Below are 26,525 nucleotides of genomic sequence, written 5' to 3'. Positions count from 1 at the left end.
GGAAAAGGTGGATGTAAAAAGCTGCGGCGAAAGCTTCGACATCGCAGAGTAGCTGTTTTAACGTATCTTAATAACAGAACTTAGGTTGTCGCTCACTTGATTTCCGATGTGATCCATTCCGTTTCGTCAAAAAAAAAACGGATAGAATTAAAACAATGCGCATGATTGACATCTAAACCAGCAGGTTACATCACACGCCAGAAATCGACAAATCGTGTTGGTCTCCTATCCTTTTCATCAAAAAAGAAAGGAAGGTACCGCGGCGGATTGGACAAGTTGGGACATTAATTTAATGCTGTTTGTAAGCATTAAACATTTAAGGATATGAGATGGAAAAGTAAATGAATAAAAGACAATTTATTTTGTGCAAAAATATAAGGAACTGTATGAAACATTTATGCTTATAACTATGTAGAATAGCTGTTTGCATATAAACTGAAAAATTTCGTTTGTCTAGTCTAATCATTGCTCTTTGTTATGGTACTGGAGCGGCTTCAGAGTTAAAATATTGGTTAAATTTATTTCTAATATTAAATGCAACTACAGTTGAAGATCTACTTATTCCTAATATACCCAGAGTCCAAACACATATGGATCCGTTTCGGCAATGCAGTCGAATTCTAGTCCATTTCACACATTGCCCGGGTGATATAGTACTTCGGCAAACCAGAATTAATTCATCATGATCTACGGCAATTGCGAAAAGGTAATGTGACCACCCCCGTTGCTAAAGAGATGTGATTCGCTGGAACCTTTCGTCGTATACGCGTCATGCTTAGGCAATAGCCGTAGCTTCATACTCCTAAAACAATGCATTCACAGAGTTAGCCATTTTAGCCATGTTTGATTGAATATCCTCAATATGACATTCAGAGCACTGAGTAGAAATGACATTACGTCAACACCAGCAGGGAAATGATACAGGAGAAGGATTTGAAGATTTCTCCATCATCCTTGATGCTTGAAACTTGTTTAGCTCTGATAAGTCTGTAATTATATATTTTAATGTCTTCGTTATTCATCATTCCGTCATACCATTAGATAAGGAGGCATGAAATGTTTATGCGACAAAGACACAAAGGTGCGTTAGTACCAAATAAAAACTATTTTTAAGCAATTTCTCATATTTGACGTGATCTCACTACTTCTGGGTAAATCGATATCTTTTGATGTAGCATTTTCCAGTTTTCTTTATATAGTCTTAATAGTACAGTCATGGAAATACTCACCAGTAAAACATCCTTAGTGTCCTATCTAGTATACCTTTATCTCCTCAACTATTTCACTTTCCCATCTTTCTGCAACATCTTTCCCAACATTCTGAAAATATTGCTGTATTTTTTCTATTTGCAATATATGTTTTTGCAACAGAAAACAGTATATCATTTAAAATAGAGATTTCGTAGATGCAAAATTCAGTCTCAGTTAGTTTATGAACAAATATGCCAAATTCGATAAAACCAATGTCTTTATTTTGTTGAAATCCTGAACATAATCACTAACAGCATCACACCTAGTCCATAATTTAATGCCATGTTTCATAATAAGATACCGCTTGAAGCTTATCATCCTTTGAGTTTAACCACTGATATGTGAAATCTGTTTTTGTCGACATAAATGTTTTTTTAGGCAAGACATAAATCTTCAATATAATAAATTTTACAAACATTTGCGAACAGTACATATAAAAACCTGGAACATGATTGTATGATTTGTATGACAAGATTTTGGTTTTTTCAGTAACTTTAATCAAAGAGTTGTGTAATAACTTATTTGCATAAGTTCAGATGAGCTTCACCATGCTAATCTGTTTTATCAAGAAACGATGTGTAACGAAGAACGTAGAATGCCGTTGGAATGTAATAATTGCTGCTTAGAAAAATGAGTTGAAGTTTTATTCAAGATGGATTCTTTAAGATTCCAAGATTATCGTATTATCTTTTATTTGCTAAGAATTTTAAACTAAATAAAATATAAGTTTCTAAAATACTACCTTATATTATGTTAACACACCTGGTTGTGAAACGATGATTAAAATGCAATCAGGACTTTGGGTAACAACTTTTGGAATGATTTCTTTAAAAATATCCGTATTCTGCCTTGCAGTACATTCTATTTTTCCAGCTCCGACGTTTTGCGAACCAGCAGTAACTATAACAATTTTCGAATCGTGCGTAGTTGCATAATCTAAAAGAAACAAATGAAGAAAATAAATTCTTTTAAGAAATTATTGTAATGTTGAATGCAAATGTATGTAGGTAGTTAATGTAAAAAAAGAGGATTTATTTCCAATAATTGCTTGAATATGCAAGTGTTTAGATCTTAAACTAAAGATAAAACGGGTGCTATTAGTAATAATTCATAAACGTCAAGATAAACAAGTGTTCCGAACCAAGTTATCTGGTAAATATTAGTGTTAAGCTTAAAAGGAAAAGAAGCAAATTATTTCTTATATAAATGTAAATTTATTATACCAATTTACAGAACTACATAACAAGCAGAATTACATTTCACATTTCGTTTTAATTTAAAAAATATTTTAAGTGTAATTTAACTTATTCGAATTGGAATGTAAAGAGCACGTAGGAAACATTCCGAAGCTTCGTCGTCTTCTTCGTTGTCGTTGTCGTCTTTGGTGCGCCCCGTTTCTTTCCTCCTTTTTGTATTTAGCCAGCAGGGTAGAGTTTATCTGCCCGGTTTTAAATCGCAAGAATATTTACAAGTGCTTTGTCAAGCAAGTTCTCGCCGTTGTCCGACAAACTGTCCGGAGGATCTCGCCTTCGTTCGTTGGTTGTGGCGCGCGCGATTAAAAAGAACGTGGTAGTAGTAGTAACGAAAAGGGCGAGGAGTTCACCTGCGGCGTTCGAACGCCTCAAGAGCTTGAACAGCCTCAAGTCCACCTTTTTCCGTATCTCTTCTCCGGCGCGTACCGTGTTCTTCTCCTCCTTAACATAACCCGCTCTTCGCTCCGGTTCATTTGAATTGGATATCGTCCGCGGTACGCTTCTGCATTAATTAGCATTAATGCTCGGCGGCTCCAGGGGCTCGCTCCGCTTTCGCGATGTGGACATCAAGAGTCACCTCGACGTCCAACTCCTTCTCCTCTTCATCTTCCAATTCTTCGTCTTCTTCTTTAACTTTCTTCATCTTCGTCGTACGATTTGGTTTTCTTCCTTGTTCTTTGCCACCACCAAGTTAGCTTTTGGTTTAGTTTCTTCGTCGTCTCAGTTGGCTTCTTCTTTGTCGTTGTTGTCTTCTTCTTGTGTCGTTGGTTCGCGTGCAAACGCCTCGCGCGATAAAAATGCCTTACACGCACCTAGTAATTTCATTTTGAGATTAATGGTTATTGGGCCGCTTATTTATCGTTGACAACGTGATAATTTAATTTCAACGGGTCGCACAATGTGTTTTGTCCGGAGAGGAGCCCCTCGACGATACTCTCTCACTTCTCCCTTTCGTCTTCGCAGCCCAAACGAATTGATTAATGGGCACACCAATTGTTATCTTAAATTTTTTTGCAAACACTTTTTTTTTCTTTATTTCTTGTGGGAGAAATTGTTCGGAAGGTATTAGCATCAATCAGACGACAACAACAACCACTTTCGGATCAGATTTTCGAACCCCCGGTGGTCAATAAATACGTGGCCGTGTGTGCTAAATAAATCCCGTATCCCGTACGGGGCGCGGGCTATGACGTAAAATAATTGCGCCCCGCATTGTTCGGCCGAAACACAATGGGACACGGACGGAACGAAGAAGCAAACGAACGAAAAAAACAAAATAATAATAAAGGAGAAGCAGAAGAGCAGCAAAAAAGACGCGGGACCGCCGCGGCCGAGACGAACGAAAGGAAGAGAAAGAGAGACGGTCTCGGGGTAAAGAAAAAGAATGAACTGGAGAATGGGAACAACGATCGGCGGCGACGGAAGGAATATGCCCGTTGCGCACGAAGTCCTTGTCCCGGACATAATACTATATAATACCCTGTCTTCTGCATATTTTTTTGCTCAACTTCTAAACTCTTTTCTTTAGTACAAATTTCTTCTAAAAGTCAAAGAGATTTATAAGAATAGGTTTAAAAATGGTGGATTCGCAGTGGTACACACCGTAATAATTTCCGGAGGAATGTGGTGGTTTCAAAAAATACACGTAATTGTGGTTTTGAAAAGGAACTATATAACAGTTGAAAGGAAATGGTCTACAAACGTAATAATAATGATTACTTCTACGATAATAAACGTAATGGTTATTATTCTCTACAAATAAATCTTATTGTTTTTGATGAATTATGGGAAGACTATTTTCTTTTTGATATATAAAGTTGTGTTCATTCAATCCATTTCAATCTAAGATCGTGTGAAAATGACATTCTAATTCATAAATATGCAAGATGTAAGGTTTATTGAGATCGGCGTGAATTAACGACAAAGAAGTAGAAAATATGATGTATTGTGAGGTAAACTCCTCAAATTTTATTTCTCCAGGAGTTATGGTTTCAGAAAAAAAAATGTAAATCACAAATTATCTTTATTATCGACCAAGAATCATCAGAAGATTTTGTGTAATCTGGAGGAATTTATGATGCACTCATAAATGCAGTATTGTTATAGAACCAATAGAAATGTGGTCTAGTGTAATTTTAATCTTGATGGAATACTTACTTTTGCACAAAATTGGAAAAAAAGTGTTTGAGGATTTTATGAAACCTTAATGGAGTCTTGATGTACTGCTAGATGTAATATTGATGAAGCCCGGATAGAGATATAATGCTGTATTGATACAGCCTACATGGAGACTTCATTCTGAATAGATTAGACTAAATACAAATTTGGTGAAAAATTGATGCAGAAATGATATAGAATTATCTAGACGCAGACATAATGTAGGTAGATTTGAGTGATAGAAATTGAAAGTAGATTTTATGGAAACTTACTGCATTTATGCAGTAAGTAGTAAGTAGTATTTACTGCAGATTTTAAAGAATTAGGGCTGTAAATTTTTTTATGTACTCTCGAAAGAGTTATGATATATCATCAACGAGATGTAATATTCCTATCGATCCTGTAGAGATGGGATGGAGTATGAATACTTGATTTTGGCAGATTTGGAAAAAAGGTGAAAACTTGATGCAGAGATGATATAGATTTTATAGGGTGTTGTCTTGATGAAGAGTTGATGTAAGCATAATGAGATTTAAAGTATATGGAGCATAACACTCCTAGATACACCCTTGATGTAGATCCTATATCTAAATGATATATGTTGATGTTTTTACGAAGATAGAATTTATACCAACTTGTTGGTGTTGTTACGATAAAGATTTGATGTAAACATAAAATAGAATTAAATTAGATTTGGTTGAGGCATAATTTATCTAGTTAATATCTCCTAGATGTAGTATTGATAGAAAAGTGGACTGCATACAAATCTGATATGACAGAAATATGTTAAAGTCTTGATGCAAAGATGATGTAGATGGAATTGTTTCGATGTAATTTTGATAGAGACTTAATGTAGGCGTGAAAGAAATTTAACGTAGACTTGATCGAGAAACAATACATCTATTTATTTGATATTTGATTCAGATTTCAAAGATAAAATGCATATTCAATAAGGACTGTACGTAACTTTTTAACGTTTGTGCAACTTTCAATCTGTTGCTGTAAGGCACAAACTTTTTTATCATTTTTTTATCCTTAGGAAATTATTTAAAATATTCTCTTTCATGTTTTGTAACAAAAATGAAGGATTGGTACATTGCAAATCATAGATGACAGATTTTTAGCAACATTATTAAAACATTTCTTAGCAATTTTAAATGCTACTGTGAATAAGTTGAATGTTCTGAATAATAAAGAACTCTTAATTGAGCATTTATGCGTCAAAAAAATTCTGCTAATATAAAAATTAAGAAATAAATTAAGCAAAAAAAAAATTCTAAGTAAAGGAATTTGTGCAAGAACACAAAAAAGCACAACTACAATATAAATCAACCAAGACAACTCGACACTAAATAAAGTATGTCGAAACCTGAAACGAAGTGAATAATATGATAAGAGAAATAAAGGAAAACAACTGTATATTGACTGAAATAAAATCAGGAATATGCATGGGTGAAGCCTGTGATGACATATGCGGGGAAAACAAGGGTGGAGATGGCATAAACAAAACGACCGTACCTTACAAATGAGATGAAAATCTTGAGAACAATAATGGATAATTCGCTGATGATCTTCGTGGAAGCAGCGATTTTTGAGTTGAGTAAGAAACCATGGATGAAGTGCGATGGAGGCAGGTGAGAAGGAAAGGCTGGAACGAGCACTTATTCAGGGTGGGTCAACAAATAGGTCAAGATCGCTAAGAAGGGAAAGCTACTGTTAAAGCGACCACCAGGATCCCCCACTAAGCTAAATAAGGGACATCTTCGACCAAAAACGCAACTATGATTGGGAACACAAGCCTAGGGTTATCGTCGAAGAAATTAAATGATTTATAATTATAGCAATTCTAAGTAAAGGAATTCGTGCAAGAACACAAAAAAGCACAACTACAATATAAATCAACCAAGACAACTCGACACTAAATAAAGTATGTCGAAACCTGAAACGAAGTGAATAATATGATAAGAGAAATAAAGGAAAACATTGGAAGAAATTTACTAACTAGATGGAGAATGATGTGTACGGATAATAGAAGAAAATATGGAAATGAGAGCATCAAAAAGAGAAGTTAAGGAAACCGCATAATCAGATAGAAATCCGTTGAAAAATGGACTAAGCTCGCTTCACTTGACTCTTGTGTCAACATATCACTAATAAAAACTAAATGAGTGAAAATTAACGAAGTTTTAGGATAAATCGCTCTACCATTCATAACATACTCATTATTGAAATAGGTTGTTGAAAAAGAAATAGATTATAACAAAGCATCTAATCAAACCAACGCATTCCATAGAGTACGGACGACAAACGTGATGAAAGAATCAATATACTGATACTACAACTTAACACTTGTAATACAACAATAATCAAAACCATTGCACAAATATCAGAGCAAGTGGATGTTGCAGACAAGTACATCACAAGGTGACAAAATCAGCCCTTGTTTAATCTACTCATCATTAGAAATGTAGACAAATTATGCAAAGTGAAGTATGGTTACAGTATAAATGGACAAAAAATCTAGGTTGTGTAGTATGCAGATGATGTTGCCCAATGGCTGATAGTGAAGATGGCCTACAGTGGTTAACACAAACATTTAACATTGCAGCTAAAGAATTAAATATGCAAATCTCAATAAGCAAGACCATAACGATATCAAGAGAACCTCGTAGATGTAAAATAGTAATTAATAACAAGATCATCAAACAGTTATTGGAATTTAATTATTTAGGTATTGCTATTTCAACATACGAGAACCTAAGGAAAATTGTAAAGCAACAATTCAACAAAATAACCAGAATCCCTGGTGTGCAAAGCACACAATTTGGGTAAACAACTGTATGTTGACTGAAATAAAATCAGGAATATGCATGGGTGAAACCTGTGATGACATATACGGGGAAAACAAGGGTGGAGATGGCATAAACAAAACGACCGTACCTTACAAATGAGATGAAAATCTTGAGAACAATAATGGTTAATTCGCTGATGATCTTCGTGGAAGCAGCGATTTTTGAGATGAGTAAGAAACCATGGATGAAATGCGATGGAGGCAGGTGAGAAGAAAAGGCTGGAACGAGCACTTATTCAGGGTGGATCAACAAATAGGTCAAGATCGCTAAGAATGGAAAGCTACTGTTAAAGCGACCACCACTAAGCAATAAAGTACTGTTGGACATCCTCGACAAAAGCGCAACAATGATTGGAGAACACAAGTCTAGGGTTATCGTCGAAGAAGAAGAAATTAAATGATTTATAATTATAGCACCCAACCTAACCCAACCCAAGTTTGAATTGGATTACCATATTGAAATATAGACGTTTGTTGAAGAAAATACAATACCCAAATGGAGTTATTTCTATGATTCAGCCTTCTGTCATGAGTTGCGCAAGAATTTTGATTAATAAAGTTTTTGTCAGATTTACACTAAAGTGCAGTGGTATGAATAGTTTCTATCTTGTGCCAACTTTGGTGTGTGTTTTTGCATAGATTTAATATATATCTTAGATAACATTTGCCATTATTAGGATAGAGATTGTGTTTAAAAAGGTATTGTTAATAAAAACTAAACTCAAAGTATTTTGAGATAGATTGTACAAAATTCTGAAAAGTCTTTATGTTCTGAACCAGCACTAATGACGATGGTGTTCGCTAATTTTAGAAGATATCGTTTGTGTAATCAGTAATTTCGAAGCACGGCGTCATAAAGTAGATTTGAAGCTAAAGCGATACTATACACTAACTACACTTTAGGAACTTAACTATTTTTCAAATTAATTTCTTATATTCAACCTATTCAATAAGATATCGAAATGTGTATTTATAGTATATTAATTATAGTAATATTATGTATTACAACATAATATTTGTAATTTTATATATAATTGCGCCATCTCACGAAATCTATTGCCACTCATAAAGCAAAAACTTACGAAACCTTATTTAAAAATAATTTTCCTTTCTTTTACAATAATTAAACCATAACGGTGTTTAAGACTTTGCGTTGTGGTTTATTTATTATAGCCATTATGAAAAATAAATAAAATACTCGATGTGACGGGTCTATTTCTAAAACGCAACAACTTTATTGTTTATTTCAAAATTAGATTATAGTTACAATTACTTGGGTGATAAAAGAATCCGGTAAATGTTAGTCACATACTTCTCACATATAATTTTAACTATTAAATATCCAATTTAACCAAAACAACAAATTTGATGTTTTAATGTAATATACAATTCCTTAATATTGTTTACAATTTCAAAAAGTATCCAACAAATCTTAAGTCCACATACTTTTTTTAATCAACAAACCAATCATTAAATGAATAAGACATTATTCGTTTTTCTTATAAGGAAAACCACTTAACAGGTACACAACCGTTCCGTGTAACCCATTTTACAGCTACACAGAAACTACAACACACAATCTCGAGCGATGTATATAGACGGGTATAGTTCGTTTATTTAGATAGAGTTTTCACGATGTTCAATCAAATCGAATCGATCGATCGATCGCGGGAATGCATTCTTCGTGGGGAATTAATTTATTCCTCTCATAATACGAATAATACAATACCTGAGCTAGAGGAGATTTGAGGACTGTTCAAATACATCGTTGCGTGTTGAATATCTAACATTTCACCTCGGGCTAATGACTCATTCTTGTCGATCAACACCAATTCGGACGTGATATTCTGTAAAATAAATTAACAAAAAAGTTATTTTAATCTGATTTAAATGAATTTGAACTTAGATGCTACTAAAAATAATTATATTTTTTGTTACTGGTTACAAAATCTGTATTTAAATCGCGATAAGAAAACTTTGAATTCGAATTAATTCCAAATCGTCTGCTTGGAGTTATTCGTTTCGAAGAGCTACCGTTAGAAAATGTTACGGACGTCGTAACATCGTGTTATCGGCGTTGAACATCGCGGTTTCTTCACAGTCGATGGAAAGCGACACCTTCTTCGACATCACGAGTCGTGCAACTCACATTTTAAAGACCTTGTCTTACAAACTGATTAAAAAAAGGTAAAAAAAATAAGCCGAATTATTTCAAATAATTATTTAATGACCTCCTCTCTAAATAACACTTATGATATAAATTATAAAAAACACTTATAAATGATAATCTTTTCTGATAATTGGGATAATATCTTTTCATCCGATTTTGATGAAAAACAAGATAACTGATTCAAGTTTTTTTTTTTTTTTGGAAAAAATTAACAATCTAATAATAACCCTGTTACTAAATAATAATGATCGTAAATTGCTGGGGATAATAACATTTTGTGATAATAAGGATAAGCTATTTGTTCGTAATTTGCGGAAACCAACCAAGTGTAATTTTTATAATTCTTTTGTAATTGAGTATGCATGTAAGCTGCGATTTGCCAAACGCTGATGTAATAGTAATAATAACCATCTTTCATTGTTTTTACAACAAAATCTTGGAGATCTTGTGGCATATCAGCTTCGTGAACAATTAATCCGACGTCTTCAGCTTTAAACTAAAACATTTCAAAAATTTTATTTCAAATTTTTAATTTGAATGGTAATTTAATACTTACATGAGGAACATTTTTTGAATAACAAAGTGTTAAATACATTAACGTAAGAGTTAAAATAATTTGAAAGTTCATGGTTGTGTACTTTTTGGGAGTGATTTGTATAGTGGTTTGTTGGCTATTTTGTTGCGTTTTTAAAGTGGACGTGTGGTTGAGGTAAGTAGATCGTTATCAAAGAAAAAATAGGATTATTATCAAAGGTGGAAAATTTTTTTAAAAAAATTTGGACAATATCAGATTTATATCTGCAATGAACCATATGTTTAAAATTGTATTAGTTATAGTATTAAATTTATATGCAATTGATAAATGGATAAATATGTAAAATTAATATTACATTTAATTTAAATTAATTTATATAATAGAAAAACAGTAAGTAAAGTAAGAATCAAAACATTGACATAATCAGATGTCACATTATAAAAAGTAAAACCTCCAAAAGAAAGAAATAAGTAATACATAATAAGACTCTACACTAATTTTAATAGAGTAGCACTTAGACTTCCATTGAAATTCCATTCTTTGTATCAATTTGATAAAGATTGTCGTCAGTTTTATCCAAGATTGTATATACCCATAACATTCCATACATCAGCAAGTCTTGTGTCATAGGGGTACTAATAAACATCGAAGAAATTTTTTTGCCACTGATTTTTTAATATTTTTTCTGCTTGTTGTAGTAAGTGTTCTTGTAATAAGTAAGTGTAGTAAATTATTGTAAAATTTTCTGCCGATTTGGCATTTTTGAACTAATTTCTGAAGCAGGTCAAAAAGTGTTTTCCAGATCAGGACAGAACGACTTGGATAAAGTTGATATGCCATGGATGAGACATAACAAGAATTTCAGAAACGCCAAAAAAACACAAAGTTAGGTTTTGTTTATTAGAGGAATGAAATTAAATATCTATGTCTCTCCAACTCGAGTACCAAAAGTAGAAATCTTGTGTGAAGTAGAAGCAGTTATTTACAAAATGCCATTGGTAAAAGTGGAAGACGTCGGCCAAGACCTTGTACGAAAATTAATAGCAGTCAAAGCACTAAATTCAATTGGACAGTTGGTGAAAAAAATGTTTGCGAAGTTGTGGAGAACTAACATAAAGGAACACTGAAAGGAATACGAGAACAAGATCTTTTGAAACATCTCGTAAAATTATTGTTGCCATTTACAGGAAACATCGACTTACTTTACATGGAAAGGAGAGTTTTGCAAGCGGTGTGAAGGAAAAACATTGAATTTTTTAACCGACAATGACCAATGTATTCTATAGTAAAATCGTGCCGAATGCGTTCCCATTTGCGCACCCATTCAAGTCACCCTCAAAGTTATGCTTGTTAACCAGTACATAGTTAGACGACGAGTTTACTAGAAGAAATCCCTTTTTGGAATTCATCATGGCAGATACCATTTTTGACATTGTCTGAAAGGAAATGTTATGTATGATAGTTGGGTTGGGTTGGTGTTGTAAACTTGTACACATTTTAAATCACATCTGTTCTGTAATCTTGTTGTGAAAATTACAAAGAGGCTGTCGGTGTCAATTATGCCAGATGGTGGACAAATTTCTCTTAAAGAATCTTTTTCGTAAAAGGTATTGTAGGCGGTTTTGAACAGTATGGTATTCGCAACATAAAATCAACTCCATAAAAACGAATAGTCAGGAACATCGAAGTAGAAACCACACGACAGACTCCAAGAAATAGTGATTCAGAGAATAATAACTTAATGCTGTGTTTCTGGAACGTGAGGACTCTATATTGGAACAGAGCTCTCCAAACTCTAGGCAATATCCCAAAAAAGTATAAAGCTGCCATAACCACTATCCAAGAAGTTAGTTACATAAAAATGAGAGATCAAAATCAAAATTGCAGATTTCAACGCAAAATAAGAAGGAACAACAGTACCACGAACAAGTAGAAAACTACAACCTTCACGAAGAAAGCAATGAGAACGGAGTTATTTTGCAGCCTCGAAGGGTATGATGGTGGGGAGCATCCAGTTCGAAAAAAAAACATAATACAACATAAAGATCAACAGAAAAGCAAACATAGACTAGAAACATTACCTGCGAAGATCGGGAATAAGGGCTAGAATATCGGATATTCATACTAAAATTTAACACCAAATTGCTGCAGGATGGAGATAAGCTAAGGCAATTTCAGGAAGAGCCAGCGAAAAGCCTACCAACCAACGAGGACATGACGGGGATAGATGAGAAAAATGACAGCTCTTAACAACTGGCTCGGAAATTAAACGCCTGCGTAAACAATCTATTGGCTAAAGGAAAAATGGTAGAAAGGACTTACAATTACAATTGGAGATGGAAAGGAGGTGTATGCAACAAGATATTTTGTATTTCAAAGGAGATGTTAAAACTGTGATCAAATGATGGGTGAAGAAGTACACATTTTTTAGTTCTCTCTAAATGGCGTTCGAACACTGTGTAAGTAAACATGAGAAGTATGTTTTCGTGATGTCCTGTAATTGACTTGCTACATTCATTAAAGCCTGTGATCCAGCAACCAGTACACAATATCCAACCAGAGACAAGACTCCAATGTAGTTTTCTTCATAAGCAATTCTCATATTGTCATTTATGATCATATTGGCTTGGTGGTTATCACAGACCAGAACGCTTGCTCTAGTTGGTGACTCACCTTCTTTCGTGTCTGTTTCACGGAATGTTTCCCTTTGTATAAATGGAAAGACTGACACCAGTCTCAGGCGAAACTCTCCAGGCTCTTGCTCTCCAGGTCTCTTGTAAAACTGTTGCGCGAATATATGCTAATGCGGTTGTACGCTGGTATGGGTATATTTTTGGTAATATGAGTGTTCTATATCCTAAATCTTATCACATACATACACTTACATAATTATACTAACTATTTCTTATTAGTCTCACTCGATGATAACTTAGTGGCTGACATCATTTTATTTAATACATCACATAAACGCAATCATACCAATAACGAATTTATCATTATTCTTACTTGGTTTAATCACACGGTTTAGTCAGGTGTATGCAGTAAATAATTAATGTTTATAAAAACTAGTGGTGGAATTGATATTAAAAACCTATTACTTAGTACTCCACGTTTCACAGGAATTAGTATCTCTTTTAGGTGTTGGACACTGCAGATAATAATCAAGTTCCACCCCAATAGAACTTTTTTCATTGAATACAACTTTATTTATATCCGGTTTATCTTTTAGCAACCTCATTGTAACAATCCCAATACGACATATAAAATCTCTTGTTGCAGTTTCGTCTAGTTTCCTTCTCTTCGCTTGTAATTCATCATCACATTCATTACTAACAGAACTGTCGCTGTTATCACTTTCGATTATTAATTAAAGTATCCTCTTCTTAATGCAAAAATCCGTTTAAAATTAAAAAAATTAATGAAAAATCACTTTCAGTTCTTGAGAAATAAATTTTTGAAATGATCGACACTTTTTCGAATTTTGCAATTTTAACAGATTAAGTTTTAAAAATTCGTATAATATCCACTTCTTCGAATATGAGTTTGAAAATTTCCCAAAGTGTTAATAAAAGTGTCCTCTTTCCAATGAACCAACCCGTTTTGAAAAATGACTTTTAGTTTTTGATGTTGCAATTATCATCGATAATTTTCAAAATTCGCTATAAAATTAATTTCTTGAAGGATCCTTGTGGAAATATCACCAATTATTAATTGAAGTATCCTCTTTTTAATGCAACAAGCCGTTTTGAAAAATCGCATTTAGTTTTTGAGAAATAAATTTTTGAAATGATCGACAATTTTTTCGAATTTTGCAATTGTCGCCGATTAAGTTTTAAAAGTTCGTATAATATCCACTTCTGCGAATATGAGTTTGAAAATTTCCCAAAGTGGTAATAAGAGTGTCCTCTTTCCAATGAACCAACACGTTTTGAAAAATAACTTTTAGTTTTTGAGAAAACAATATTTGAAGTTTTGATAAAATTTTCGATGTTACAATTTTCATCGATAATTTTCAAAATTCGCTATACAATTAATTTCTTGAAGAATCTTTGTGGAAATATCACCAATTAGTAACTAAAGTACCCTCTTTTTAATGCAAAAAGCCGTTTTGAAAAATCACTTTCAGTTCTTGAGAAATAAATTTTTGAAATAATCGACAATTTTTCGAATTATTCAATTTTCGCCGATTAAGTTTTAAAAATTCGTATAAAATCCAGTTCTTGGAATATGAGTATGAAAATTTCCCAAAGTGTTAATAAAAGTGTCCTCTTTCAAATGAACCAATCCGTTTTGAAAAATAACTTTTAGTTTTTGAGAAAACGACGTATCCTCTTTTTAGAGTTGTTTCGTTAATTAAATCAGCATCAAAAAAGTTTATTTTGTATCTTGGATCCAAATAAGTTGACATATCTTATCAGCTTTCTTATTAATTTCATTTTTATTCAAATATCGCAATAATGTGGCAATGTAGAGTATCACTTCAGAAATGTACCAGAAATTATAACCATAATGGCCGGATAGATATGCCGGATAACCGGCCGAAGGGGATGCCAAATATCCGGTATCCGGCTTTTCGCAAAATCACTATCCGTTCCATCACTAATAAAAACCTTTCTGAATTGGACTGTTATGCATAGTGAAATTACCACCGATTATAATCCGAATTGTATACATATAAGTGCTTCTTTTGCATGATATTAAACATGGTTAAACATGATAAAACGAAATAACGTTGATTTTTAACATTCTATACACGTAATGATAGGAAATTATGTGGTCAATTTAATCGAATTATAACAACAAATGTTAAAAAAAGTATTTTTGAAAGTCTTGTAGTTTATTAGTATAAACGAAGCTTCAATTAAAATTTATTTAAAAATTCTAAATTTAAAAATCCCGTTGTTACATATTTTAGAGATCGGTATAACGAAGTGGATGTGTCAATTAAAGTTTAATAACGCGTTACGATTTGCATATTATAGCGAACGGACGCGGCCGGCGTCTTTCGATTCGAAACGTCATTTATTTTTCTGTCAGGATTAAGTCAACAGACTTTAAACGGCGAAGGACGGCGCGGCGCGGTGGCGGGAGAAAAAAAGAAAAGGGAAGAGCAAAAGACGGACGTTGGATAAGATCTGTTTATATAGAAAACGAAGAAGGAAATCGTGTAATCTTCTCGAACCGCCAACCAAACAGGACCGACTATTATTCATACATTTGTAATTTAAAATATATCTACGATCGACGGCCACAGAAAAACCGTGACATGTTTCCTCGTCTTTTTTTTACTTTTCAATAAACAAAGAAGACAAAAAATGTTTTAAGTAAAATTTTTTTAAAGAAATTACTTTTTTTATATTCAAAAAAAAAAGAAGTTGAAGCAGTAAATTCCCAACCCACTCGAACGACAAAGTCTTTATCGTGGTTGACACACAGATTAATTCGATCCGTTCAAGTCCGTCCCCGATCATTAATAATTGAATTATGCCGCTTATTCAAATGCTAATTTAATTCCGCGACCAACAAGATGCGCTACAAACAAATGTCAACCATTAAAATTCCTCTCGTTTGGGCTGTTGGTAATTCGAGGAGTAGCAGCGAGCAACGCAGCGTTAAGAGAAACTCAATAAAAGGAAACGTAAATACGAAGGACAAAGCGCTTAATTAATTATAATTATTATTGAAATAAAGAGGAAAGGGAAACCAAGACGTTTTGTCTTGGTGCGGTGTCCTTCCCGAAACGAACACATTGTAAATAATACGCGAAGATCTTAAAGCGCGATAAAAACCCCGACATTAAAGCTCTTTAATGTACTTGTTTGCGAGACGCGCAATTACGCGAGAAAACCGCGCGACTCGTAAAATATGAAATAATGTTGATAGGATCTTTGCAGATTTACATTTCAGATTTTACACGAAGATTAATTAATTTTCCTTTTTGGGGTTATTTGTTAAAATTGTTTTTAAATTTTTATATTCTTACATCACTAATTATTTTTGGTTAAATTATTTATTTATGAGCAGAGATGGTATGTTATGTATTAAGGTGAAACACTTTATATTCTATAGAAATGGATACTTTTTTGAAAAATATGTCATATCTTTTTCCTCATGATAAATAGCTGGCCGAAACACACAAGTTAATAAATAAGATAAAAGGAGAATAACATTGAAAAAGGTTTATGGTTGAAACGCAGGAAGCTAAATAAAGAGTATGCAAAGTCCTAGTCAGCACAGGAATAAAGCATCTTCAAAGTACGTATGTAATTGAAATCGACAATGACTTTTATGATAAATTCAAGCTTTTCCAGGTGCTGAATATGTATAATACGTATCACTCTCAAGTCTGGAATGGGAGTACCTCTATTCATATAACTTTGTAATAATTCATCTCAATGTTGTAATTGTTATAAACCAGGTTGGGTTGGGTTAGGTATTAACATTAAATTAGAAAATCATACTGAAGGACTATAGTAATTAGGGCAAGGTATTCGACAAAAGATCTTTAAACCATCAGCATACATTAGCATATTAGGCAGTTAAAACAGTTGAAACAGTACAATGTTATGATGACATGATGATTCATATAAATGATATATGTATAGCCAAGTTGCCTAAATAAGGCATCAAATACCTACACCGTAGTAAGTATCACTAATATACAGAACGAGCCACACTGAAATATTGTGTGATTAACCATGTCGATGGCTTTTCCAAAAAGATACGCTCTCATTAAAAGGTCTATTGTACAAAATCATTAATCGTACGTTAAGAGACTGTACTACTTATTAATAAAAATCAAATTACCATCAAGATAAATGAATCCAAAGACTTAGCTATGCGTGATAAAGAGTTTGCATCATTTAATATCTCATAAATTCAAATTCTAATCCAAATTTTGCAACTTCGACTTTTTGATATTCCAAGATATTTTGTAGACCAACCAACCTTGCACCGCGACCCTAGGATCTATTGTACCCCGATAGATAACGTTATCAAGTTTCACCGTGCAGTCCAATGCTCTTGACGAACATTAATACCTTGCTCGGTGAAAAGTCATTCAGATCCTTTGGGGAGATAAACTGCGACACAAAAATCGAGAATCTGATACGATTAACAGCAGCGCAGTGGTATAAAGCATGCTCAACCGTCTCCTCGTCCTCCGCATATAGTTGGCATTCAACATCGTCGGCTAGGCAAGTACTAAAATATTCCCGGGTTTGACAGTTTTGACAGTGAATAAAGAACTTAGCGTACTTCATTCTAGAAGAACTGGTCTACAGTAGGCTCTCTTCAGCCCACAGTCCAATCCTATGTTTGGCCAACGCAAATGATACACCAACTGCTAGCTCGGGCCCCACAAACGCTTTAGCGCAGCCCTCTCGTGCTAGCTCATCTACCGCTTCATTGCCAGCAAACCCCAGAGTGACCTGGGACCCAGATCAGAGAAACGCTGTTATCACAACTCAGTGTATATAAAGTTGTTTTACATTCATTAACCAGAGCCGACACCGTTTTCACAGCCTGCAGCGTCTGGAGAGCGGGTTGACTGTCGGAGAAAAATCGTACTGTCATCTCTTGTCTCTCTCAAGAAGTATTTTAACACCCATCTCAATAGCAAAAACTTCCGCCTAGAATACAGTACAGTATGTACCCAGGCTGTAAGCTTGTTTAATCCAAAGTGTCTGGCCTCCTGTCCTGACCACCTCCGGCGTTTTTGATCCATTTGTGAACATGCAAATATCTGCCTGAACTAGAGAATTTTCGTTTTCGATTCAGGACTGCCTTTCACCAGCTGAATCTGGTATCAAGCATTAATCACTGATAGTGAGCCAAATCTGACGATATTGATAGCACAATGTCGGTGCTTATTCCGCAGCCCATTGGTAGGATACTGTTTTGAGCATATTGCTTAAATCTGTAAATGGTAGTTCTAGCCACTTTCTCTATATGCATATGCAAAGTAGATAGGCCAAGCAAAACATCTATTGCTAGAGTTGGCGTTGTGCTTATCGCACCAGAGATTGCCAATCCAGCAACTCGTTGAATTCGTGAAAGTTTACTGATAACTGAAGTCTATCGGATTTTCCTATACCAGGCTACTGCTCCGTATGTAATCACAGGTCAAACCACAGTCACATAGATCCATTATAGTCTTTCATGGGTAAGACCTCAATTTTTTCCACAAAGACTACGACAAGTCCACAAGGATACTAAACTATCCTTTGTGTTAAACTCCCTGCAAATATCCATTCCATGAGAGGGTTTCGTCTAGGATTAATCCTAGATATTTGACTTCCTTTGAGAAAGGAATTTCTTCACTGCGGATAGTTCGACACCAATCTTAGTTATATTTTCTCATCTTTTGTGTTGTGCTTATCAAGATCTGATTCATTTTCTGATTCACTCAATAGTTCTCCCTGCACCTGTTCGTATTTGGTTAACAGTATTATCGTGAAAACTGCTTCTATCATATCCTTACTCGTTTCCTTAATCCATAGGCTTTCTCAGATTAAATGCCGCTTTAAGCAATCCCAGGCTATTATTTGGAATAATGAGCCCAAGATCAAAACATTCAACTCATTTCTTAATTCTTCAATGTATGTACAGCGTTTCAATGTATTGACCTCGGCTTATTAATGAAAAGTACAATGTTTAAGGTAGAGAATGTATGATTTCGCTTTATTAAGCCGAGATCACTTGCGGACGAGGCGCTACAATGTAGTGACCAGTTTGAGGTTGATACCATATTAATTGTAGAGCTGCGCCCGCAAGTGATCTCGGCTTATTCATGAAAAATACAATGTTTAAGCTTCAATGTGTTGACAAATTTTGGATTGATATCACATTAATGGTAGCGCCCCTACATAAATTGTATCATCTACGCTTCCAGTATACCAACAAACTTACCATGGTAGAACGAGGTCAGAAAGATTTTAAGGTCGGCAAAAATCAAATTACACGAAATATCTATGAAATATGTACTACTAATGACTTGAAGCACAAGGCAATGTAAGTACAGGGTGGTTCAAATTCGATGTCCGAATAGGCAAACTCGGAAACTGTAAGAGTTAGAAAAAAAGTAGCTTACATGTCATGATCTCGTTTTTCGAGAAACTGCTAATGCTGAAAACCTTATAGCGCTATCGTCTTTTGTTTTTCCCTTAAAGGCCAAAATTGAAAATATCATAAAACCAATAAGTGCAATTATCTTGGTTATTATTATAGGTGGACTATTATAACTACGACATTATATGGACACTTTTTTACAGAGAATTTCATGACATAGTCAAAAAAAATTTTTCGGTTTTAGATTTTGAGATATCATGAAAATTTTTTTTTAAATGGAAACAACCACTGATTATTCGCTTATTAAATTAGTTATTTTTTCTGATTACAAAAATATAGGGTTCGACAGGTCTATTTCTTATTGTTTTAGAATAAAGCTAAAAATAAACTTTTTTTATAAAATTTCCATCTAATGTCGTCGACGAAATTAAATTTACAGTTTCCTGTAAGTTACGGGGCGGTAGGTAAAATCTAAAAGTTAACAATTAAATACGAAGATAACTTCTGGTATTTAAAAACAAATCATTTTTTAACATGTCAAACTTTTCAAAATTTTCGTAATTGATCTTAAAAACAGGATTTTTAAAGTGACACTTCAGAAAACTTTTGAATACAAACAAATGCTACTATGTTTATTTGAATTAAAAAAAAAAAAACATGAGCGCCATCCATCGATAATTTATTAAGTAATTTAAAGTAATATTAAATCGTAATAAAAAATGTGAAATAATGCAATCTATTCCAACTTTTGTGTAAAACATATATAAATTAAACAGTTCAACAAATATATTTGTTTCAAATATCAAAAATATGTTTTTGTAATTCGCGACGGTAATGAAAGCTATAACAGTACTCAAACGGGTGCTGTAATGAGACTCCTTACAGCATTCGATGCTGTAATGAGATTTTAGTAACATTTTATGGAACCAGTTCAAGTTGGTGACATTGGGTCATTAATTTTTCTAGCTGTCAATGTGACAATGTTTGTCTATGGATGTTTAAACACGTTGTTAGCATCGAATACAAGGTCCACAATGATGAGGACATTGAACTCTGAGCAATTTCTCTTATTTTGGGAGGTGTACATGAAACATTTTTGTCAGGTGAATACATTTTGTGTTTTGACAGTTTCTAATTGTCAATTCAAATTTCTATTTTCAAGTGTTACGGTATTACCAACTGGTACATACCTATTTCCCTACATTGTCAAAATTTATTTTATTTTTGAGAAAAAAAAGGATAAAAACGCGAATTACAAAAAATAGCATAAAAAACACGTTTCATAAGACTTAAAGCACTCATTCATTAAAAAACTCGTGGCTTCGCCACTCGTTTTTCAACTTGAATTCGTGCATTTCAAACGTGTCTTACGAAACTTGTTTTTTAATATACTATTTTTTAATTTTTAGTTATAGAACCGTAATTTAATTTCTTCGACGACACTAAAAGAAAAGTTTATTTTTAGTTTTATTCTAAAACAATAAGAAATAGACCTGTCAAACCCTATATTTTTGTAATCAGAAAAAAATAACGAATTTATTAAGCGAATATCAGTGGTTGTTTTCATTTAAAAAAACGAAAATTGTGATAATATCTCAAAATCTAAAACCGACAAAATTTTTTTGACTACGTCATCAAATTCTCTGTAAAAAAGTGTCCATATAATGTCTGAGTTATAATACTCCACCGATAATAATAACCAAGATAATTACATTTGCGGGTTTTACGATATTTTCAATTTTGGCCTCTAGGGGAAAAACAAAAGACGATAGCGCTATGAGGTTTTCGGCATTAGCAGTTTCTTGAAAAACGAGATCATGACATGTCAGCTACTTTTCTTCTAACTCTTATAGTTTTCGAGTTAGCCTATTCGGACATCGAATTTGAACCACCCTGTACACATTCAACAGCAAACCACTGTTTCTAAGTGGGACACACAATGCGTTAATACCCATAAACTAAAGTAATTAAACATGCTACAGTGGAATGCCCAATCAGGTGTATCCAGAAAAGAAAATGTACATACTGTTTACAGAATGATTCTATAAGACCGTAAGTCATCCCAGCACCAGTGGTATATTTCGGGTGTCGTTAGTAGTAGTATAAATACCCTTTCCTCCTAGAAGGGAGGTTGACTATGTACTTAAAGTACAAAACCTCTAGAAAATTTCTACAACCTACAAAATTTTTCTCCACCCATGGACAAAACTGATAGTAGATCAATTGGTGTTGAGGAAGACTTCATTGACTTCATTAACTATTATCAATACCACAGAGAAATATGAACTCTAGATTACTTGCAGCAGTAAAGGAACTGTTTTAAACAGACAGATCATATTTGGAGTTGGCAAAAGTTGAAAGCTATGCTTTTTGCTTTAAAGTATTAGTACTCTGTTCTGCGTCTGCTGCTGAGTGCTTTGAGTGGGCATTTAAAACTGGTCGGTTCATGGTTCTTAAATGTTATACAAAACAATAGAAGTGCTGGGAAGATAATGTTTATGGAGGTGAGACTTATGAAGATTGTAGTGGTCGTAAGAAATCTACTTGGGATAAGATTCTCTATCCCCACATGTTTCTGCTTTTTTAACAATTTTATCACCACTAATTAAGTTGAGCTTTTGATGTTTCTATGAATGGCAAACAATATACATTGTTATATATTTTGAAAAAAATCATTTAAATAAATATTTGTAATCACCTTAAAGAAAAACATAAAAAAATTTCACATTAAAAACCACACTTAAAAACATTACTATTTCTTTCTAAGAAACCACAATGTTTCAATTTGGAAATGTCAACAAAGTCGCCGAGAGTATAACTATATTTAACATTAATAAAGTTGTTACAAACTTGGGAAGTTTGTCTGTGAACAAATTTATATGGATATTTAAAACAGACAACGGGTCGTAAAATTCAAATACCAGAAAAGACCTCGCGTCGCGTTTATTAAGACAAGCCGACGTTGCCTTTCTCATAGTTAAAAGGGGTAATAATTCAATTTGTTACATCTCACCTGCGCCAGCAAAGAAAAAGCAATCGCTGTTCCGACCGTTCCGGCTCCAATAACGCTCACCTTGTTCGTACATCTTGTTGAATGCAGCCCAGGCGCTACATGCGTCATGAGGGCTTTTACAGTTGTGGTCATCATTTTGTCTAAAACAATAATGAAAAAAGGATCGTTAACAAAATATTTGTGTATTTAGTAGTTGAATTACTTCTTCAAAAGGAAATAAGTAATTCAAGCCATTCCAACTTGCACACCTATGTGTACAAAGTATGTAGATTAAATGACCCAAGATAACTATTTTCTTCATGTCGGTCGCATGCGCGAAGTAATGCTGGGCGAAGAACCAAGGGAAGTATCTACAGAGAACCAGACCGTGCGCAATGCAAGTAACCGCGCAATGATGGGAATGATTAACTCCACAGAAATGTACCCTGAGTGTAATTAAATGCGAAGGGCTCGTCGTTTCTACACAATTTATAGACTCGTCTCAAAACGTTACCTGGCTGCTTTGTAGTTGTTCTTTTGGCTGACGTATCAAATTGTACAACATGTACAAGTACAAAATGACTCATACTCGAGGATACATCATCTAAAAGATTTTTTTTAAGTTTGATAGTTAGGTAGAAATACACAGAAAAATAGCAGTAAAGAGAAGATGTGGGGTGTTTTAAAATGTTGATATGGCTTCCAGTTTTGTGTTGGAAATCGCGCGCAAAAACACTTAATAACGACGGCACCCCGTGTGCTGGCGCATAAATATTGCTGCGGGCGTGTGTGCTCACATACATCATCTCGCGTACACGACGCGATCGCCGGACGTGGACCAGCTAAAGAAGAAGAAGAAGAAGAAGAGAAGCAGTCTTAGACACACTCATACAAGTTACAAGGTCTGGTCCCACGACGTTCCCTTTGGAGAGTAAGCAATTTTCGCGATGCGCTCGCTCGTAATTACCGTCATTACGTTAAAATTTATGCGCTCACCATGACGTTACGGCCCCCCCTTTGAACAAACATTCCGACGCCTCTCTTAAATTTTCTTCAACTTAACATTCAAGTTTACGTTTACTTCGATCACTTTCAAAAATTCATGAAACAGAAAATTCGTTTCGTTGAATATTAAGGAATCATTTTTGCACCACTCCAAGTTGAAAATATCTTCTTTAAGATGCTGTATATCTGATCGAATCGATTGAAGCGGTAAAAAAAGCAAAGTAAAGAGTTTTATAACGGCGTGTGAAATCCAACTTGCGGAGCCCCATAGTTTAGCGATTGCACAGAAAGTTATATTCGATTCGTTTGGCGATCTAAAAGATAGTGAACGTCGACGAAGAAGTCGAGAACGTTGCGGGACATTGCGCGTAACGTTAAGAAGGTAGCGTTAAGAGCCCACTTTACCAGGTCGGTCAGTTTCTGAGGGGCGCAGACGACGGACGTTCGGAAGCAACGAGGCGGAGTTTATTTTCTACTAGGCCCGACCCTTTATAGATTAAAAAAACATCGTGTTTATTTTATTACGATTCTTTTTCTCGTCGATGTTGTTAATGAAGAAATTAAACGACTTCTTCTAAATATTATTGTTTATTAACAATTTTTCTTAATTACGAATTACAATCAATCTTTTTATTGACTTTCCAATTTATTTATTATTTTGATTTTTTATTAATAATCGTAGTCGTAGCCCACCTTTTTACTACGTTTGTTTTTTTAAGTATTTTGGTTCACAACAATAAAACATTTATATCATTTTGAAACGAAAATAACATTTATAACTTCATTTTATATTAAAATAGATATATTTGCAATACAGGGAATGTGAAAAGTTCGGTACAACATTTATAAATTATATCTTTGTTGTATTATTATGCGTTCGTTTGATGTACAGGTGTCTCAGAGTAACCGTGTAAGTAATTTTATTTGAAAACACAGGTAGTTACAAAAATTAAAGAAAAAATAGCTGAATAAATGTGGTTCCTTTATGAATATTATTACTTTTCATTCGAACTTTTTTAATATTTCTGTTTAAAAAATGGACTGCATGGTCTGCATCACCTTGTATAAGTAAATGAAATAATATGTAATACCTAATTAATAATAATATTAAATAATGATTGAAGTATACAAAATATGGCTAATAGTGTAATAAATAAAACAGCCCTGACTAGAAAAATCTTTAGAAAATTTTAATTTGCCATCGTTGAATAGATGTAAGCTCTTGAAATTCGCTGGACACTTCACCTCGAAGATGGCATTTTCGTTTTTTATTGTTTCATTTGGACTTGCAACTAAGAATCCATACATCCTACGGATGAATAGAGCTGAAGAGTTTGCTGGCAAGTTATATTTACTTTCAAATTTTTTTAATGCAAGCCATTCATAGGCTTGGCCATGTTTAGTGTTATTATTTCTAGCAAATTTCGAGTACAAGATTGATTTAACTTTATTTAAGCAAGACGTGTCATTTCTCATCCTACATACATCACCAAATCTCGATGCAGTTAGGCACAGATACCTTTCTTGGATCCATATCTGATTGGTACTTTAGCTTCTGGTAAGAATTTGTATTTTATTTCTGTTAATGCATCCATCTTGCAAGTTTCCAATAAATTCTTCTTTCTTTTATATTCTTCGTGTGAAATGTCACTCATAAATTATAACCGAATTGCTATCATTACCCTGATCGGCTTTCGCTACCTACCTGAATTACTCTGTATACACGAGTATTTTATTTTATTGTATACAATTATTTTATAGCAGTACCACTCCGGATGATGCATCGTAATTGATGTTGTTCGAGCGTTTAGCGTTTACAGTCTTTATTCAGTCTTTATTTACTTTTCCTGAAGCTGTAACTAAATTAATTCTTCTTTACCTGCGTTCTTCATAAACTGCTATGCCATGTCACTTGCGGTTTCTTGATATTTTTGGAATGTTTTTGTTAACATAAATAACAAACACATAACAATAATTCTTCAGCCTGTGTATATCCGGTACCGACAGATAACAGAAACAACAGCAGAGTTTATCTCAATAGACTCCTTGCTTTCTTCAGTGTAAGCTTCTTTTTTATCCCGCACATAAAACATAAAAGAAATGAGCTGCTAAGCCCTGCTTTTGACTCATTAATAAATTTAATGCGAGTTTTGTTGCAGTTGAATGAATTATTCTCCACCATCAGTATTTGGTTCTGCATCATTTGTATTATTTATCTTATGGTATCGCTTCAAATAATGTATCGTTTTAATTTTTACTGTGATGGTTTATTCTTTTTAAATAAGTCCTTTTTATGTGTGCCACAGTTTATACAATAAAATTAATAAAATTTAACTTACCTTTCTGAATGAATACATTTTTCAATTGAATCTCGGACTATAAAATATGAAATTTTAGATTGTATAAAAATTTATATCGTAAATTATTACCGTCTATTACTCCTTTTTCGAGAATATCTTTAAATGCTAAGGGGTAGTTTTTTAGATGAACATACTTACCCATTGTTTATAAAAACTTTACAAACTAAATTAAACTAACACTATAGTACACAATAAAATAACAACTATTGACTATAAATTCAAAAATTTTGTTAAATTACACAATCATTAGTAGAAAATCACGGAAAATAAAGTTCAAAACGTACTTTTGGAAATGATTATTTTCTCTACCACATTAAAAAGTAATAGATAAAACAAGGAGCTTCGATGAAGAGAGTCGATGTAAGCGCCGCTCAGTCGGCAAGAGGCGGGACTAACGCGGTGGTAATACTTCGTGGGAATCTTGACGGAAAATATTCATTTTTACGCTACCTTTTTGCAATTTTAGCAAATTACAAACTATTCCTTTATAACTAAAAATTTTGAAAAAATTGATTTGAAAAATATTACTATTTTCAAGTATACTATCATGCAAGCTAAAAAAGAACGACCAAATTGTATAATATTGAGGAAAAAAACCCCTTTTTTTGGAAAACTTTAAAAATTTTCACCATGCGTTATGTAGAATTGTTAGAAGAAGCTATGTACAAAATTTCATCCAAATATTTTCATAAATAATGTATGTTTTTTGTAATTTGCCGAGCTGTATGGTAAAGTAGCCTCTTAACGTATAAAGTCGCGCGCTTTACGGCGTCGGTATCGCGACGGCAATCGGGGCCTATCGTTAAAAATTTAAATTAAAGGGTTCGCCGGCTCCGGGGATAATTGGCCCCGGAACGCCGGCTGCCGCCGCCCCTCTTTCTT

The 26,525-nt window shown here is 33.8% G+C and overlaps 2 protein-coding genes across 2 annotated transcripts in view; both read right to left on the bottom strand.

The window, feature by feature from the left end:
• The window catches only part of LOC111425786 (L-lactate dehydrogenase-like), a 158,352-nt gene that overhangs the window by 16,163 nt on the left and 115,664 nt on the right, over positions 1–26,525 (bottom strand). The window contains exons 3-5 of the mRNA XM_023060032.2: positions 22,300–22,439; positions 9,242–9,359; positions 2,014–2,187 (exon numbers count right to left, since the gene is read on the bottom strand). Coding sequence (XP_022915800.1) covers positions 2,014–2,187; positions 9,242–9,359; positions 22,300–22,434 — 427 coding nt within the window. The 5' untranslated portion in view covers positions 22,435–22,439. The remainder of the gene's footprint in view (positions 1–2,013; positions 2,188–9,241; positions 9,360–22,299; positions 22,440–26,525) is intronic.
• LOC111425790 (uncharacterized) lies at positions 9,719–10,368 on the bottom strand. The gene is made up of 2 exons (XM_023060041.2): positions 10,239–10,368; positions 9,719–10,178 (listed from the first exon to the last, which is right to left on the bottom strand). The coding sequence occupies exons 1-2, from the start codon at positions 10,308–10,310 to the stop codon at positions 9,891–9,893; spliced, it is 360 nt and encodes a 119-aa protein (XP_022915809.1). The 5' UTR covers positions 10,311–10,368; the 3' UTR covers positions 9,719–9,890.

This window comes from Onthophagus taurus, chromosome 1, assembly GCF_036711975.1.
Source record: "Onthophagus taurus isolate NC chromosome 1, IU_Otau_3.0, whole genome shotgun sequence".
Taxonomy (NCBI): domain Eukaryota; kingdom Metazoa; phylum Arthropoda; class Insecta; order Coleoptera; family Scarabaeidae; genus Onthophagus; species Onthophagus taurus.
Note: the sequence above shows the minus strand (reverse complement) of the source record. Positions and strands in the feature narration are given on the sequence as shown.

What these genes read in the sequence shown, in the direction of transcription:
- LOC111425790 (XM_023060041.2), bottom strand. Translation starts at nt 10,310, where the DNA reads ATGAACTTTCAAATTATTTTAACTCTTACGTTAATGTATTTAACACTT. An exon ending in ATTCAAAAAATGTTCCTCAT is followed by an intron (nt 10,179 to 10,238) that starts GTAAGTATTAAA and finishes GAAATGTTTTAG; the next exon opens with TTTAAAGCTGAAGACGTCGG.